Source organism: Saccoglossus kowalevskii, chromosome 19, assembly GCF_978046115.1.
Source record: "Saccoglossus kowalevskii chromosome 19, keSacKowa6.1, whole genome shotgun sequence".
NCBI classification, from domain to species: domain Eukaryota; kingdom Metazoa; phylum Hemichordata; class Enteropneusta; family Harrimaniidae; genus Saccoglossus; species Saccoglossus kowalevskii.
This window is the reverse complement of record NC_140659.1, coordinates 28,683,814-28,699,729: the sequence shown is the minus strand read 5'-3', so window position 1 is coordinate 28,699,729 and position 15,916 is coordinate 28,683,814. Positions and strand designations below refer to the sequence as shown.

Here is a 15,916-nt window from a genome sequence, read left to right as displayed (position 1 = left end):
GTGACAGTTTTTGTTCAGCAAATCAAAAAAGTTAAATTTGTGAAAATGCTGATATATAAATTAAAATAAATGATGAAAAAATAAATAAATAGTTTTTTTAACTTTTAAATATGCATATTTTGCTCTGTAGAATACCAAAATCCAACACAAATTTAAGCAAAAATCAAAGTTTCCTTTGTTTTCATAAGCACATAATAATATAATGTTGGTGGGGGGGGGGTGTCACCCACTTTTTTTTTATTTGATAGGGGGTGGGTCAACTGAGATTTACAGCTGGCAAAATGGAATAGATCCCCCCCCCCAGGCCGAAGTAACTGACCAATCCCTTAGAGGGCATAGCAATTTCGTCATGTGATTTAGATGTAAAATAAATACCACGTGGTCTAGATTAGCCAACCATCGTTTAGATAGACAGATGCATTACAAACGTTTGCAGTAGTTCTCAACAAAAGTGAACATGCATGTGTTAGGCGACATCGTTCTCGTTTTGCTGATGTTACTTTCCCTTGGAAGCTGTATTTTAGCACTCGTGGACGGTGAGGATGAACCTCAATGTTTGGTGTACAATTCGCCAGAATTAGACGCCAAATACTGCACTGATGAATTGAGAAGCTTCGAAACCCGACTGACAAGAATTCTTGATAAGATTGAAGAAAAAACGGAGATTTTCGATTTTCAACGAGGTACTTTACACTTGTTTTCCGTATATACTATATATATATTATTATAGAATGTATACCAGATACAGTATAGGTATCGATAACGGTGCATTGTTTAGATGATTTGAGAGATATAATACGAATTACTGCTAAAGTTTTCTATGCATTTAGAGAATGGTTTCACGTGAATACGAGTTGAACTTTTGAACGACATTTTGCATACGACCCAGCCATATTGTCTTAGAATCTGTATTCTTCACCATTGTAATCATGACACCATTTCCCGCATTCGTACGACTTACATTTACAGGATGTCGGCGTGGGTGGTATGGGTTCAGTGGTCATTGTTATTACTTCAGTAGAGATAAACAGACTTGGAACGATGCCCGCTATTGGTGTGAAACTGAAGGCAATTCAGATTTGTTAAGGTCAGTATATCTTGTTTCCGCTGATATTTCAGTCACCGGCTTATTTGGTTTTAAATCTAAATGTTGTTGTAAACAGTGTTGCAATTGTTTTACTTTACTCTCAAACAAAATGGTAAATTATATAATTATTAATTGAGTAAATAACAAAGTTGATGTTTCATCACAAGCAATAAATCAGAATTGTTATCTACAAAACAAGCTGGGGTTATCTCCGGTAGTAGATTTTTTATCTTGACAGTTTGGGAATGTATTTGTAAAACAATCAAATATACTCTAAAGGTCTTTCGCGTTCATTTCGTCCTAATTAATATGGTTAAAATAGTGTCAAAGTAAGAGTGCTACCCAATTCTAGTTTGGATATATGCCATAAACTGTTTTGTGTTTTTACTAAGTACAATTACTTTAAGAGAAAATCCTGCGACAAAATGCCGAAAAAAATGGCATTTTTTTAACAAATTTTAACAATCTATGTAAATGTGTTATTTAATGCAATATAAATAGCATTTCAAAGAGTTTTCTTGTTTTTTGACCATGTTTATGCAAACATAAAACCATAGTGTACAAATTATGGAAATCTGAATGACCGTAATGATTAATTTAATAATGTAATGAAATTAAACTGTTTTAACATTGTTGAAATTTTATATATATATACATTCTTATGATTGTAAATTAACTTATTGTTTGCTCTGATACAAACAAAATCGTTGATAACTTACAAAAAATATAGCATAGTAATTATTCACTGCGTTATAATATATTTAAATATTCAAAACTGATACTTATTTGACGACTGTACTTTATTTCAGTATTAGTGGAGAAGGTGAACGTGATTTCGTTGTTGATAAGTTGAAACATCACGAAGTAGACGATGATGGCGCTGTACACTTCTGGATCGGATTGAATGATAAAGAAGTGGAAGGCCAGTATAAGTGGTCGAGTGGAGTTCCATTAGACAGGACTTATTGGAAATCTGGTATGTTAATTGTTAAGACAATCATGTATGGAAGCAATTATATTCAATAATATACTTGTGGAAGGGCTTCTCGACGGTCAGTCGGAAATTTGCGTTGTATATATAATTTTGGGTGATCATACATGAAAACACCAGAGATTGCAATTGTGGATTGATGAACCGATTCTACGTTGCTGATCTTTATTTCTCCTTCGAACCCCTAGGAACACACAAAAGATGGCAGGTGGGGTTTTTAAAATACATATCATTCATATCAAAACAAGAAAAAGTATTTGGCAACACGGCAGTCTGTACATAGCAATGGGACGATCATCAACAATTTTTATCGATCTCAAAAGATACAATAGAATGATCATAAACTTCCAAAAATTACATGTCAACAAAGAGTAACACATTATCGACTCATACAAGTATTTAAACAAGTGGGATGTAAAGGATAACTATCTTGATAAAACTTGATAAGGTTGACAAAAATCACTCGCCTAGGAACACACAAAAGATGGCAGGTGGGGTTAAAAGTCACCAGTGGAACCCACATGTTATGAAATGCGCCATCACAGGTGATATTGGTAAAACGTTTGTTTTTGTTAAGTACAATAATTCAAACTCGATAACAAGATTCTGTGAGCCCTTGTCACACCAGAGGTAAAAGGAACATTAAAATAATCAAACTAATGTGTTCCATAAACACTGGTCACATACTCCCTGGCTTTCTAAAATGACATCCTTGTCGTTCAACACTCCTAACTTAAGTTACAGACGAAGTTCAGAAAGAAAGTACATTGGCTATAGATGATGAGCATACACAAATCCAAATTCTATAGATGTCCAACATACACTACCAATAGGCAAGGAAAGAACACAATAACTACTCTCGGTCATATAAACTGAATGCAAAACAATAGGATAAAACGCAATACTCTCACTAACAATACCACTAGTTTAACTTTTGTCTCCTCAGTTGTAGTTTACATATTAAAGCCATACTATAATAAACTAGTCTATCGGGTGCCTTTCTGTGTCTTGAAGGGTAGCGTAGAGGTTCGCTTTCCAAATTTGCTGTCCCAGACACTTCATTTACACCGCTGACCTTTGATTCAGATCCAACCTTTGCTACATTTGTATCATCAAGGTGACTGTCATTTAATAAAGAATTAGTTTCAACGTGTGTAGTTACTTTAACATCGCTGATGTGACTATCATTTAACAAAGAATTAGTTTGCATATTATCTGGCTCAGCAGCAGAACCATTAGAAACACTATTTAGGTCATAAGACTCTTTGGCATCGGCATCAACAGACCTTGCCTCCAGCTGCTCTACATATTCATCATGAACATCAGCATAACCTACTGACACTGTTTTAGTAGGGGGAGATACTTCTTCCAGATCTTTAGCTATCCCCAAAGTTTGAGTATCCTGTGTCGCATTATTATCCATCTCTGTTGGCCTAGGCACACTCGTCTGTTCACTACTATCTACTACATTACCACAAGGAAAAGTATGAATTGTTACAAAGTCATCACTACTTTCACTATCACTATTTTCCTCATCACTACTATGCTCACTATTGTCCTCAACTAACTCATTAAAATAAATATTATCTTCATGTGTGTCACGTCCATCTGGGGACAAGAATGTACAAAGTTTCAACATGTTTCGGTGTAATGTGCGTTCTTTATGTCCATCCTCAGTTCGTAAAAGGTAAACTGGGACATCTGGGCGTTTCAACACTACAACATACGGTACAGGTTCCCACTTATCGTGAAGTTTATGTTTGCCTATCTGAGGGGTTTTATCTATCACAAGGACTCTGTTTCCTGTATACAGATCTTTTGCCTTTTTGTCATAATTTCTCTTCTGTGACCCTCTGGACACCTCTGCTTTCCGAAGTGCTTCTCCATAAGACCACTTTAGTCGCCCCTGCATCATAATCTACCTCAGGTTTGTCTGACTCGTCCTCAACACCAAAAGCAAAGTCAATAGGCAGTCGTGCACGTCGGATAAACATCAAAAAGAAGGGTTCATACCAAGTAGAATCATGGCGAGTTGCATTATATGCGCGAGTAAGGCATCCCAAGTACTCTTTCCAATTCTGTTTCTTTGAAGGGTCAAGGGTTGAGTCCTTTTATTAAGGCACTTTCAAAATTTCTGCCCTGGTCAGGATGAATGCGCTTCGGGAAACCATAATGCATAACAAATTCACTCCACAAAACCTTCGCAACTGTCTTTGCCTTCTGGTCTTTGGTAGCAAAAGCCTGTGCATATCTGCTGAAGTGATCAGTTACTACCAAGACATTCTCCTCACCACCTTTAGACCTTTCAAGAGCCAAAAAATCAATACAGATTAACTCCATCGGTGCCGAGTACAAATATTTACAAGAGGAACACGTGTAGTTGTGGGATGTGCCTTTCTCAGTGCACATCGTTTACAGGTAGTACATCAGTCTTTCACATACGACTTTCACATATGACTGCATCTTTGGCCAGTAATATCGCTTTCTCACCATGTCAATGGTTCTCTCAAAGCCCAAATGACCATTTTCATCATGCAAACCAGACACTGCTTGTTTTCTCAATTTCTCAGGCAAAACTAACTGCCAACATTCACCAACCTCATGGTTGTGTGTGGACCTATATAAGACATTATCTCTTACACACAGCCTCTCCCACTGTTTCAAAAGTAGATTGGTATCTTTAGATTTGTTTGCTCTTTCTCGTCGACTTGGTCGCTTCTTCATTTCTTTGTACACCAACACTGTTCCAATAACCGGGTCATCTCTCTGGAGCAGACTTGTTTCTTGAGAGGACAAACCAGGCAAAGTCTCGGAACCTGCTTTCTGCTTAACTTTCATTATCGATATCTCTGATTTGCTGTCACCATTACCATCTTCTTTTTTCATCACCACTGAACTGACTACTCTAAGCGTCTCTGCGACATCTTCTCGCGGCATTCTCGATAAACCATCTGCATTAACATTACTCTTACCAGGGCGGTACTTAATTTCAAAATTGAACATAGCCAATTGAGATATACATCGCTGACCAATATAGTCTAACTTGGCAGTAGTTTTTATATAAACCAGAGGATTGTCAGTCCAGACAGTAAACACATAGAGATAGTCTCTCAGTTTGTCAGTTACAGCCCACTTCAAAGCAAGGAATTCTAACTTATGGGCTGGGTATCGAGTTTCTGATGGTGTTAGCCCCCGACTGGCATATGCAATGATACGTTCTTGTCCTTCCTGGTTTTGAATGAGTACTTCACCAAGTCCATCAACAGACGCATCTATTTACAGGGTGAACGGTAGTGTAAAGTACGGGTAACCAAGAATGGGTGCTGTGGTGAGCTTCTCTTTCAGCATCAAGAAGGCAGATTCACATTCAGGTGTCCACTCAAATGGTGGCAGCTTTTCCTGACGTTTCCTACCTTTCTTTTTCTGAGCATCCCCAGATGTCAGTCGGTTCAGTGGCACCGCAATTTCAGAGTAGCCCTTCACAAATCTACGGTAATAACCAGTAAATCCCAGGAATTGAAGCACTTCTCTGTGGTTATTTGGTCTCTTCCACACCCTCACCTTGTCAATCTTTTCAGGGTCAGTAGTGACACAATTTGCAGTAACGACATGCCCTAAATATCTAACCTCCTCACGAAGGAAATGACATTGCTTTGCCTTCAGTTTCAACTTATGCTGTCTAAGCCTATCGAACACCAACTGCAATCTAGTTAAATGTTCCCCAAAAGTGCTTGAAAAGACAATGTCATCCAAATACAATAGAAGAGTAGAAAAGTTCTGATTCCCCAAACAGCACATGAGGCGGGAAAAACTAGCAGGTCCATTTTGGAGTCCAAATGCCATCCGATTTGTTTCAAACAGACCCATCAGGGTAGTGAACGCTGTCTTGTAACGATCTTTCTCAGCTACTTCTATCTGCCAGTAACCTGATGTGAGGTCAAGTAAAGAAAAATACTTCGCTTTTCCAAGAGCTTTCAGGGCCTCATCAATCCTTGGCAAAGGATATGCATCCCGCACTGAGCGAGAGTTCAACTGGCGATAATCGATACATATTCGCAAACTACCATTCTCCTTACGAACAACAACGATGGGGGAAGCATAAGGTGATTTACTTGGATGTATAACCCCTGAATCCTCCATGTCTTTAAGATGAGTCATTACATCCTGATACTGAGCAGGGGGCATTCTGGGATGTGGCAAACAAAATGGCCTATCATCAATAAGTGGGATCTCGTGCTGCACAGTAGAGGTACAACCATAGACAAGGGAGTGTTTGGAAAATACGTCATTATTACGCCCAAGCAACTCCCATAACTGTCTGAGCTCATCAGGACTGTTGACTGCTGCACCACTTAGATCTACTCCTGGGATGTCCATCTGCACTGCTGTTTCGGACTGTGACATACAATGCTGATCACTTGAAGGTTTACCCTTAGTACGTTTTCTCATACTTTGGTGTTTCGTCTCAGCAGGTTTAGACATCTTTGTAGGTTCGTTTGGGTTGGCAGACAGTACCTCTTCAACATGCCCATTTCTATGCAAAGACGCCAATGCAGTGTTGCAATAAATTTTCACAGGTCTAGCCGACAGGTTGCATACTCGGACCACTACTTGGCCATCCTCTACCTTACTCGAACTTCTCGCTGTTGCAATGCTGTCAAGTTTACCATTGTCGACTGGTCTCTCAACAAGTACAGTGAAAGACTGATTTCCAGGCATTTTTGGAACACTACCTTTGACATGCACTTCCGATTCAGCTGGAATGGATAATGGTCGTCGTCCAGTATACATGGTCTTACCAATGCAACCAGCAAGGTCTCCAACTTCAGCCTTTGCTGTATCTTTGTAGACACTGTACCATACAGAAGAAGTGTTCCTTACTTTAGTCAGGTAGCATCTACCAAGAGTATTTCTCATGTGAGTGCAACTGGCCCTAATAACATTTGTACCAATGAGTAAGGGTACCTTACTCCTATAATCAGTAGTAGGAACTACAAAATCTGGGACACCTTTTTATAACAATTATCAAGAAACTCAAGACAAAAAAAATAACATCCTTATATGGTACCAAGTGAGCAGTAGCTCCCTCAATGACAACACTACTAGACTCCAGAGGTTGGTGACAAAGTCGAGGATTGTGTTGGACAAATGTCTCAGTAACTGAAGTGATCTGTGAACCTGTATCAATAAGAGCACAACAAGACACACCATTAACCACAACCATGTCCTCATTAGCTGGACCAACTAACTGATGCTGTGAATTGATCGAAGTATTAGTCAGTGAAGACTTTCGTTCCGGGACACCATGTACATTAGATTGGCTCAGACATGCCTTCTCAGTAACTGTCTCAGTAGGGCTGGTTGTCTCAAGGTCACCTGTAACATGCCCTTCAATTACAGGCTCTATTCGTTTAAAGGATTATGTCTAACACCATTCTCTTACATCCTACTTGGTTCAACACATCCTCTACTGATATGTCCTTCCTCACCACAATTAAAACAAGTAATTGGTTCAGTGCGACTGGGGCGAGTCTGATAATCTGAAATACCCCTATATGTTGCACAAGGCTGAGGTTTAGAAGTCATGGCCTCTATTTGCTGCTCAGGAGCCAGCATTTTTTTGCTTGCTCTTCCTGACTGCATGCCAATTCGTTTCAACAACTGTTACCTCAGTCATCTCAGACTTTACAACACCATCTTGTTTACTTTTATCAGGTTTAGATGCCTTACCAGTATCAGGTATCACTACAGGTTGACTCAGTGCTTTCTTAGGCTTCACTGTCACTGTAGCTCTCCTCTTTTCATGTGATAAACGTCTCAGCTGTTCTTGTAACTCGCGAAACTTCAAACTCCATGGCTACATCGGGTACACACAATTGTAAATGTCTTCATCATGCAGGCCCGCATAAACTGATGAGTGAGGCAGTAGTCACGGTCAGGTAGCGGACATCCACCATTCTGTCTCTCTTCAATGGTTCTCAAACTAGCATCAAGTGAAATTGCATATGAACAAGCAGATTCATTAGTGTTTTGGATACATGAATAACAATCAGCCATAGGGTCTAAGGAGCAGCGGACATCACCATATTCAGAACATAATTCGTCAAACGCTTTCTCAGGAGTCTGCTGACTGGGTGGTAGATTCAGAACAAGTTTCCTAGCCTCGCCACTAAGATTTCTCACAATAGTCAAGAACTTCAAATGTGATGACATAGCACCAGCATTTAACAAATAGTTCATGTCCCTTACCCAGTCCTCGATCAGAATCTTACCGTCTGGACTACCCATGAATAGAGGTACACTTCGGATTTGGTGTGAAGAGATCATGTTAGCCTGAGGTCTTGCTGCCTCACTATACTGAAAGGTAGGTTGATGGGTTGGAGCGGTTGGATTAACAACAGGGTATGGCAGTGTTGAGGGTGTATCATTATAATTGTGGTTACTAGGCAATTGACCTGGTATATACTGTGGCATGTCATGTCCACCCACTTTCACTCTTGGCTCCATATCAAACTTTGGTGGTATCGGGTAGTTAGTTGGAGTTGACATGGCTAATGGATTCAGGCCAACATTCTTGCTCACAGCATTTCTATAACCAGCTGTCGTCGTAGCAACACCTGGAGTAGGACCTGCACCAACATAACCATCTTTCGGTCTGAACAGGGTATGCTGACCAGATGCATTAATAGTGGAGTATGTAGTCTGATGATGTAGTTGGGGTATTGGCTGACCTTTCTGGCTTGCACCAGTTTGCACGTTACCTGCAGTTGCACCCACTCCCAGCATATGTCTAGGACTATTCAACTCGTGTTCATTTAACACAGATAACGTCACTTGACCTGCCCTTCCTCTGTTGGTAGATATGTAACCAGCCTCTGTCTGTGCCGTTGCATTGCCTACACTCAGATCACCTACAGTTGACATTGTAAAAAAAGAGCAGAAATACTATACTATTTAATCATGAGGATATTAATAAGACAAAGAAATTACTTAGAAAAATGGCAACTACTCTACTCTACATCGACCTATAATATTACATGTGTCTATATCAAATTAGTGAAAACATACATGTAACCAGACACAATACAATACGATGTCACTACACCAAGACACCTGTTACTTTGAATCTTAAATGCTATCTGTGCTAACAAATTATAAGCACCACCAATATCAAGTATGTGTTAATGTTACACAACATAAAAAAAACTGTGTACCCTAACTCGTATGACATCTAAATTTTGTAATATTTGTTTTTCAATCTAATATATCATAAGTGCTATGTAATTGTTCAGTATTTTTACTGCAATGCAATAATTTTGAGAAGTTCAGTAAAAATGTCAACAAAATCCCTTGTCTTGATTTCACCTTGAAACAACGATCACGCATTCATTCAGCTCACCAGGGAATGTCAGCACACAGCGGAGCTTCTTAAATCAGATCCTAATTCCAGTCTTTGATGTCCAGTGTATGAAGTGCTAAACACAGCAACAGTCAACACTGAGAACTATTACCAAAATCGTCGGCGAATCATCAGTAATTCCACAATCACGTCAGGGTCACCATTTGTGGAAGGGCTTCTCGACGGTCAGTCGAAGATTCGCGTCGTATATATAATTTTGGGTGATCATACATGAAAATATCATAACACACCAGAGATTGCAATTGTGGATTGATGAACCGATTCTACGTTGCTGATCTTTATTTCTCCTTCGAACCCCTAGGAACACGCAAAAGATGGCAGGTGGGGTTTTTAAAATGCATATCATTCATATCAAAACAAGAAAAAGTATTTGGCAACACGACAGCCTGTACATAGCAATGGGACGATCATCAACACTTTTTATAGATATCAAAAGATACAAAAGAATGATCATAAACTTCCAAAAATTACATATCAACAAAGAGTAACACATTATCGACTCGTACAAGTAGTTCAACAAGTGAGATGTAAAGGATAACTATCTTGATAAAACTTGATAAGGATGACAAAAATCACTCACCGAGGAACACACAAAAGATGGCAGGTGGGGTTAAAGGTCACCACAGAGAAACGCACAAAAGATGGCAGGTGGGGTTAAAGGTCACCAGAGGAACCCACATGTTATGAAATGCGCCATCACAGGTGATATTGGTAAAACGTTTGCTTTTGTCAAGTACAATAATTCAAACTCGATAACAAGATTCTGTGAGCCCTTGTCACACCAGAGGTAAAAGGAACATTAAAATAATCAAACTAATGTGTTCCATGAACACTGGTCACATACTATAAGAACTTTATCACAACTGTAAATCCACACAAAACATACTAAAGTGAAATGACCGCATTTAACCTCATTACGGCTCATTTATTATGTTTTTTTGTGTTATTTAATTCTCTCATGCGCACTATATTTACGACGTAGTGAAATTGTTTTACACTAAGTTTTAACAGTTATTTTCGTGACATTTGTTCATGTTTGTTTGCATGGTTGTCATATTTTTTAGCTCCACTGTCGACTCATTGACAGATCGGAGATGTTAATATTACTGGTTGCCGGTCATCGTCCGAGGATCTGTGGATGTTAACTTAAAATCGTTGACATAAAGTTTGATATTTTATATGACCTGATATAATAGGCGGCGTAACGCTGAATATTGTATTGACAATGATGCAACCGTTGTCAGGGATTAGACTGCTTAAAAAGCGTCACCTCTATGGGATTTATGTCCACTACTAATGTATCTTTAGTTGTTCCTCCCCAAATTTGTCAATTCCATGGCAATATCTTCAGTTCTCTTATTTTGATGAATCTTTTGTTATTTTTGGTTGAAAAATTATATTTTCAAAATTTTCGTGAAGACTGATGGTTTTCATATTGAATCTATAAGGTACCTCGGGTGAACTTCTTCAGATTTATTCATTTGATAATTATCACTTCAATTTTGGTAAATATTTGTTATTTTGGTAACATGATATTTCGACATTATTGGTAACAGATGATTTTTCGACATTTTTAATAGATTGCTTTGATATTGAATGCATAGTTACATTGCCCGAATCTTTCTCATATTTGTCAATTTCGTATTTTTTTTAAATTATCGTATCTAAGAAAATGTTTTTGTAATTTTTAACGAAAAATGTTATTAGCAACTTCAAGTTGTTTTCAATATTGTAACTATTACACCAATTCGCAAAAACAAACAAAAACAATCTGGTCTTCAAAAGTAGTATATTTGTAGGATTTATCCAAGACTAAAATGTTTTTACTTATTTACAACCAGTTTGTAATCCATTTCTTTTTTTTTGTTTATCTAGATACTAATAAATATGTTTTAAACGCATATTCCTATGTGACTGTTCTACAAACATTACCAGATATGTACGCTATAACAACATGTTTCTGGATGAAGTCATCGGCAACGAACACTGGGACACCAGTCTCCTATGCCACGGAACAGACAGACAACGAGTTCATAGTTTATGACTACAATTCAGTTAAACCTTTTGTCGTCGGTCAGAGCGCTCAATCAGCGGTCGATCTTAGTGATGATTTGTGGCACCACGCATGCGTGACTTGGACTTCAATCAATGGACAATGGCAGGTATACAAGGACGGTGTTCTTGCAGCTGAGGGGACTGGTCTGTCAACTGGTTTGTACATTCATGGCGGAGGGGTATTGATTCTTGGCCAAGAGCAGGATTCGCCTGGAGGAGGTTTCGTCGACACCCAGGCCTTTGTTGGCGAATTCTCGCTTTTCAACCTTTGGAACAGAGTCTTGACGTCAGATGAAATTGGCGTCAATTTTGCAGACTGTATTGGTACTGGCAATGTGTATTCATGGGATAGCAACGCAATATCAGCAGTATCAATGACTATTGTACCGTTTCAGAGTGTATGTGGTAAGAACAATTAAAACAAGCAGATTGTACTGCTTGTGTCAAGCCCCTAATACGTTTTGCCAAATTGTAGACATGTTTTATATTTGTTGCTAAAATGAACAATTTATTTTAATTATTTTTTTTACTGTTTTATCGATGAAACAAAGCACCGATAGATACATATATAATTTGTTGTCTCCATTGTCGAAACACGGACTCACTCAAATCATAAAGTATCTAAGTCAAAAATCAAAATTTCAATTGAATTTGCTAAAATTAAATCTTTGTTTCGTTTTTGATACGTGTATGTTTCCTCACATCTGTATTCCTAAGTGTTTTCAGCACAAAACGAATAAACGTATTTATTTTTAAAATAATCCACGCATATGGCTTACCATATATTCATCTTCTTTCTCCAGAACAACCAAATAACTATCTCGAACAAGATTGTGTTGAAATCAAGAACGAATTTGGGAGTTGGAATGACGCGAATTGTAATAATCAACATAGATTTATTTGTAAAACCCATAAAGGTAAGATATTTACAAAATATTTTAATCAACAAAATCGTGAGATCGTATTACGTTACAACCAGTATCGTAAGTAATTATTACTGGAATAAACAAAAGATACTTTCTTTTTTAGTACCACGTGATTGCATGGATGTTACCAATCTTGGTTATAAGTACAGTGGCGTTTACAGTATCGACCCTGACGGTAAGGATTGTTTTATTTCCAAGGCGATGATGTATGCACAACGATCTAATAACATGTATGTGCCATTTTAAAAACAATGATAAATAAAATAAAATAAATGCATGCGCAAGATATATGGGTCTGATATAAACAAAGATGGCGACTTTGACATTTATGCAGATCAACGAGTACAAACTGAGACGTTACCAAGCTTTAATTGTATTTTTTAGATGATTGGAATGTATCGAAGGAGTCACCGGCGGTAATTAATGCGCGTCGCGCCCAGGTCAACCTCATAGTTGTGATTTCCATTAGAATAGCGCATTGAATTGTTTGGGAAAATCAATGTTTATCAACACATGTCTACATGCGCAGCGCGACGACCACCGCCCTTCATTGTAACGTTTATCTTGTCGTAATTTCACAACTATAGAGTGTGCTCATTCACAGTATTTTTTTTTCTATAACAGGTCATGGGTCATTTGACGTAAACTGTGATATGGAGACTGATGGTGGTGGATACACTGTTTTCCAGCGTCGCACAGACGGATCTGTAGAATTCTTCCGCGACTGGAAAGATTACAAATTAGGTTTTGGAGACCTCAACGACGAATTTTGGCTGGGTAATGATAAATTGAATCGCCTCACTAGAGGGCGCCATCAAGAACTTCGCATTGATTTGACAAACGTGAATGGGGTAACGGATTTCGCAGTGTATGATTATTTCTCAATTAGTCACGAAAATGATTTTTATAGGCTACGGTTGGGCTCGAAAATAAGCGGTGGTTTGCCGGATAGTTTATCTCACCATCTGAATATGAGATTTAGCACAAAAGATAGGGACAATACCGCGAATAATGAAAACTGCGCCCTCAATCAGCATAGTGGCTGGTGGTACAACCAGTGTCAATATGCTGATTTAAACAGAGAGTATGCAGATGCTTTCGGAATAAGCTGGTATGATTGGTCAAATCCGAGAATAATTGAAAGTATAATGAAAATACGATAGAATGAAAATTATATTTTTAAGAAAGCATATGTCATATCGGAAGAGGGTATGAATTCCAATGACACAAGAATTGAAATAGTCTGCCAGCAATATTTTCAGTTTTAAACCCAAGTAACTCATATAGTGTATTAGTCGAATTATATTACAATACGTATAAAGTACAATGTAGCGTGTTGATTTACGCACTTCATTATATGGGGTTTATCATGTACTAGTAGCAAATTTGCACTTTATTCTAGTTTGGCAGTGATGTAATTTTGTGCACTTCACAAGTATATATTAAAATGTATCTACTCGATATAATGTAAGACTGATTTACGCTTAATTATAGAGTGAAATGAATGAATGAATGTATAAAATCACTCAAAATACTGTATTATTGGTTAAATAAAGTAACCGTCTATGCACATGAAATTCAAGTTAGATATCATGACCTCTCTTATATGTACATGTATGAATGTATTGGGAACGCAACTGGAGAGTATAACTGTTTATTGAGAATGCATATATACAGAATAATAGTGTACATTTAATATTCAAAAATTGTAAGATAACATAGATTTTATGATATGCACATCAGTGTGTATGTTCGTTTTGTTCGGGGTGAACCTAAATTATAAGTTCAATAATTTTCATATTGTATTGTTCTTCCTAAATAATGATATAGTTATGTAATCTTAGGGTTTTAGATGAGATCGCAAATCCACACAGGTGTTTGTTAATAACCACATTCAACATTGAGTTTACGCCAATAGAAAAATACAAAAATGAAGACTAAGAAATTGAAACTATTGATAAGGTCGCTATCTAGTTTGTGCATATATTGTATCTGTTAATGAATATATGCCAAGTACATGGTAACCACACGCACAAAATACATGAATATAAAAACTGTTTATAATTGAAAATACTAAAATCAAAAGGTTTATCGCTACGTGCACAGTATGTCTACTGATGATGGTGACGTGAGTGGGCATTTTCAATTCGATAATAAGCATTGCGGCTAATACAAAAGTTCCCTGTAACAAGCACTTTATAAATCATGTATAATCGGGTGTTTTAGGTTGAAACATTGCATGTGTGTTTGTTTTCTGAAGTGTTTCAAAATGAAACAGTTTTTCGAGAAAAGTGTTTTAGTTACTCTTATAAACTTGTGTATTTGTCGTATACATAATCACTTATGAAACGTGTATAATCGGGTGTTTTAGGTTAAAGCATTGTTAGTAATGTTTAAATTACATGTGCGAATGTTCTGATGTGATTCGAATCACTGCCACCGTTCAGAAAATGTATCAAACCCCATTAGGCAACGAGGTACTTCACCACGATTTCCAGTTGTACTTGTAGATAAATAAGGCCATATAAGAGTATACAAACATTTTATCTACAACCTGGGGGTTTGGATGTTAATGACGTAATGACAACAGACACAATATTTCAATTTTATAAAGTCGCGATATCAAAACACAAACGTATTCTCTGAATAATGTAATTTCAAGACATATACCACTGACAGTGTTCCCAGGTCGAGTTCCAAAGTATAGTTTTATTTTTCCACTCCAGTTTGTTAGTACTGCTAGCATTACATTGGTTGCATTATTCCATAAATCATTAAACGCTTTAATGACACATGTATGTCCCCGTAAAAAATCAGTCTTATTTTGAAAAATGTGTAATTGTTTACGATGTGCTTAATTTTCAACAACATATACATATTTCCAAAAGCACTAAAGTTTCGATAAAAACACAGATGTTATATAATATTATAACTAATTTATTTCTAATTCCACCAATAACATACTGCTAACTAACGATTATGATGTAGTCCCAGTAGTAATTTGGTTTGAATGAGTCAGTTTTGCATAATCAGTCGCTCTAATAAATCATAACTGATGTATATCTCATTCCACTATTACAATATTATGATCATCAAAAGATCTCTCCTCTAGCACATGAATTTTTCACATGGTTTATTATAAGACTTTTATTTCTCTGAAACTACACTTTTGTGTACGAAGTGGATGTTATGTTTGTATGTAGACATCAATGTATAGCATCAGTTATTTTTATCGAGCATTTGATCAATTGCCACAACAATATTTTCGAATTAGTTATTCTAGACACCAGATAGGGAAATATTTGTGTATACTAACCGAAGTAGTGTATTAATTCCAGCGAACAATTTCCACATTGTATTGGTTGCTTGTATCATAATTGAAATTGTACGACACTAAAACACTAAGCTGACGACTGGCTTACACAATATGATCAATG

General features: G+C 37.3%; 1 protein-coding gene across 1 annotated transcript; it reads left to right on the top strand.

The window, feature by feature from the left end:
• The first annotated feature begins 396 nt into the window (after positions 1–396).
• LOC100376615 (uncharacterized) lies at positions 397–14,061 on the top strand. The gene is made up of 7 exons (XM_002732728.3): positions 397–683; positions 970–1,087; positions 1,897–2,063; positions 11,374–11,958; positions 12,357–12,470; positions 12,583–12,654; positions 13,104–14,061. The coding sequence occupies exons 1-7, from the start codon at positions 458–460 to the stop codon at positions 13,640–13,642; spliced, it is 1,821 nt and encodes a 606-aa protein (XP_002732774.2). The 5' UTR covers positions 397–457; the 3' UTR covers positions 13,643–14,061.
• The last annotated feature ends 1,855 nt before the right edge of the window (positions 14,062–15,916 follow it).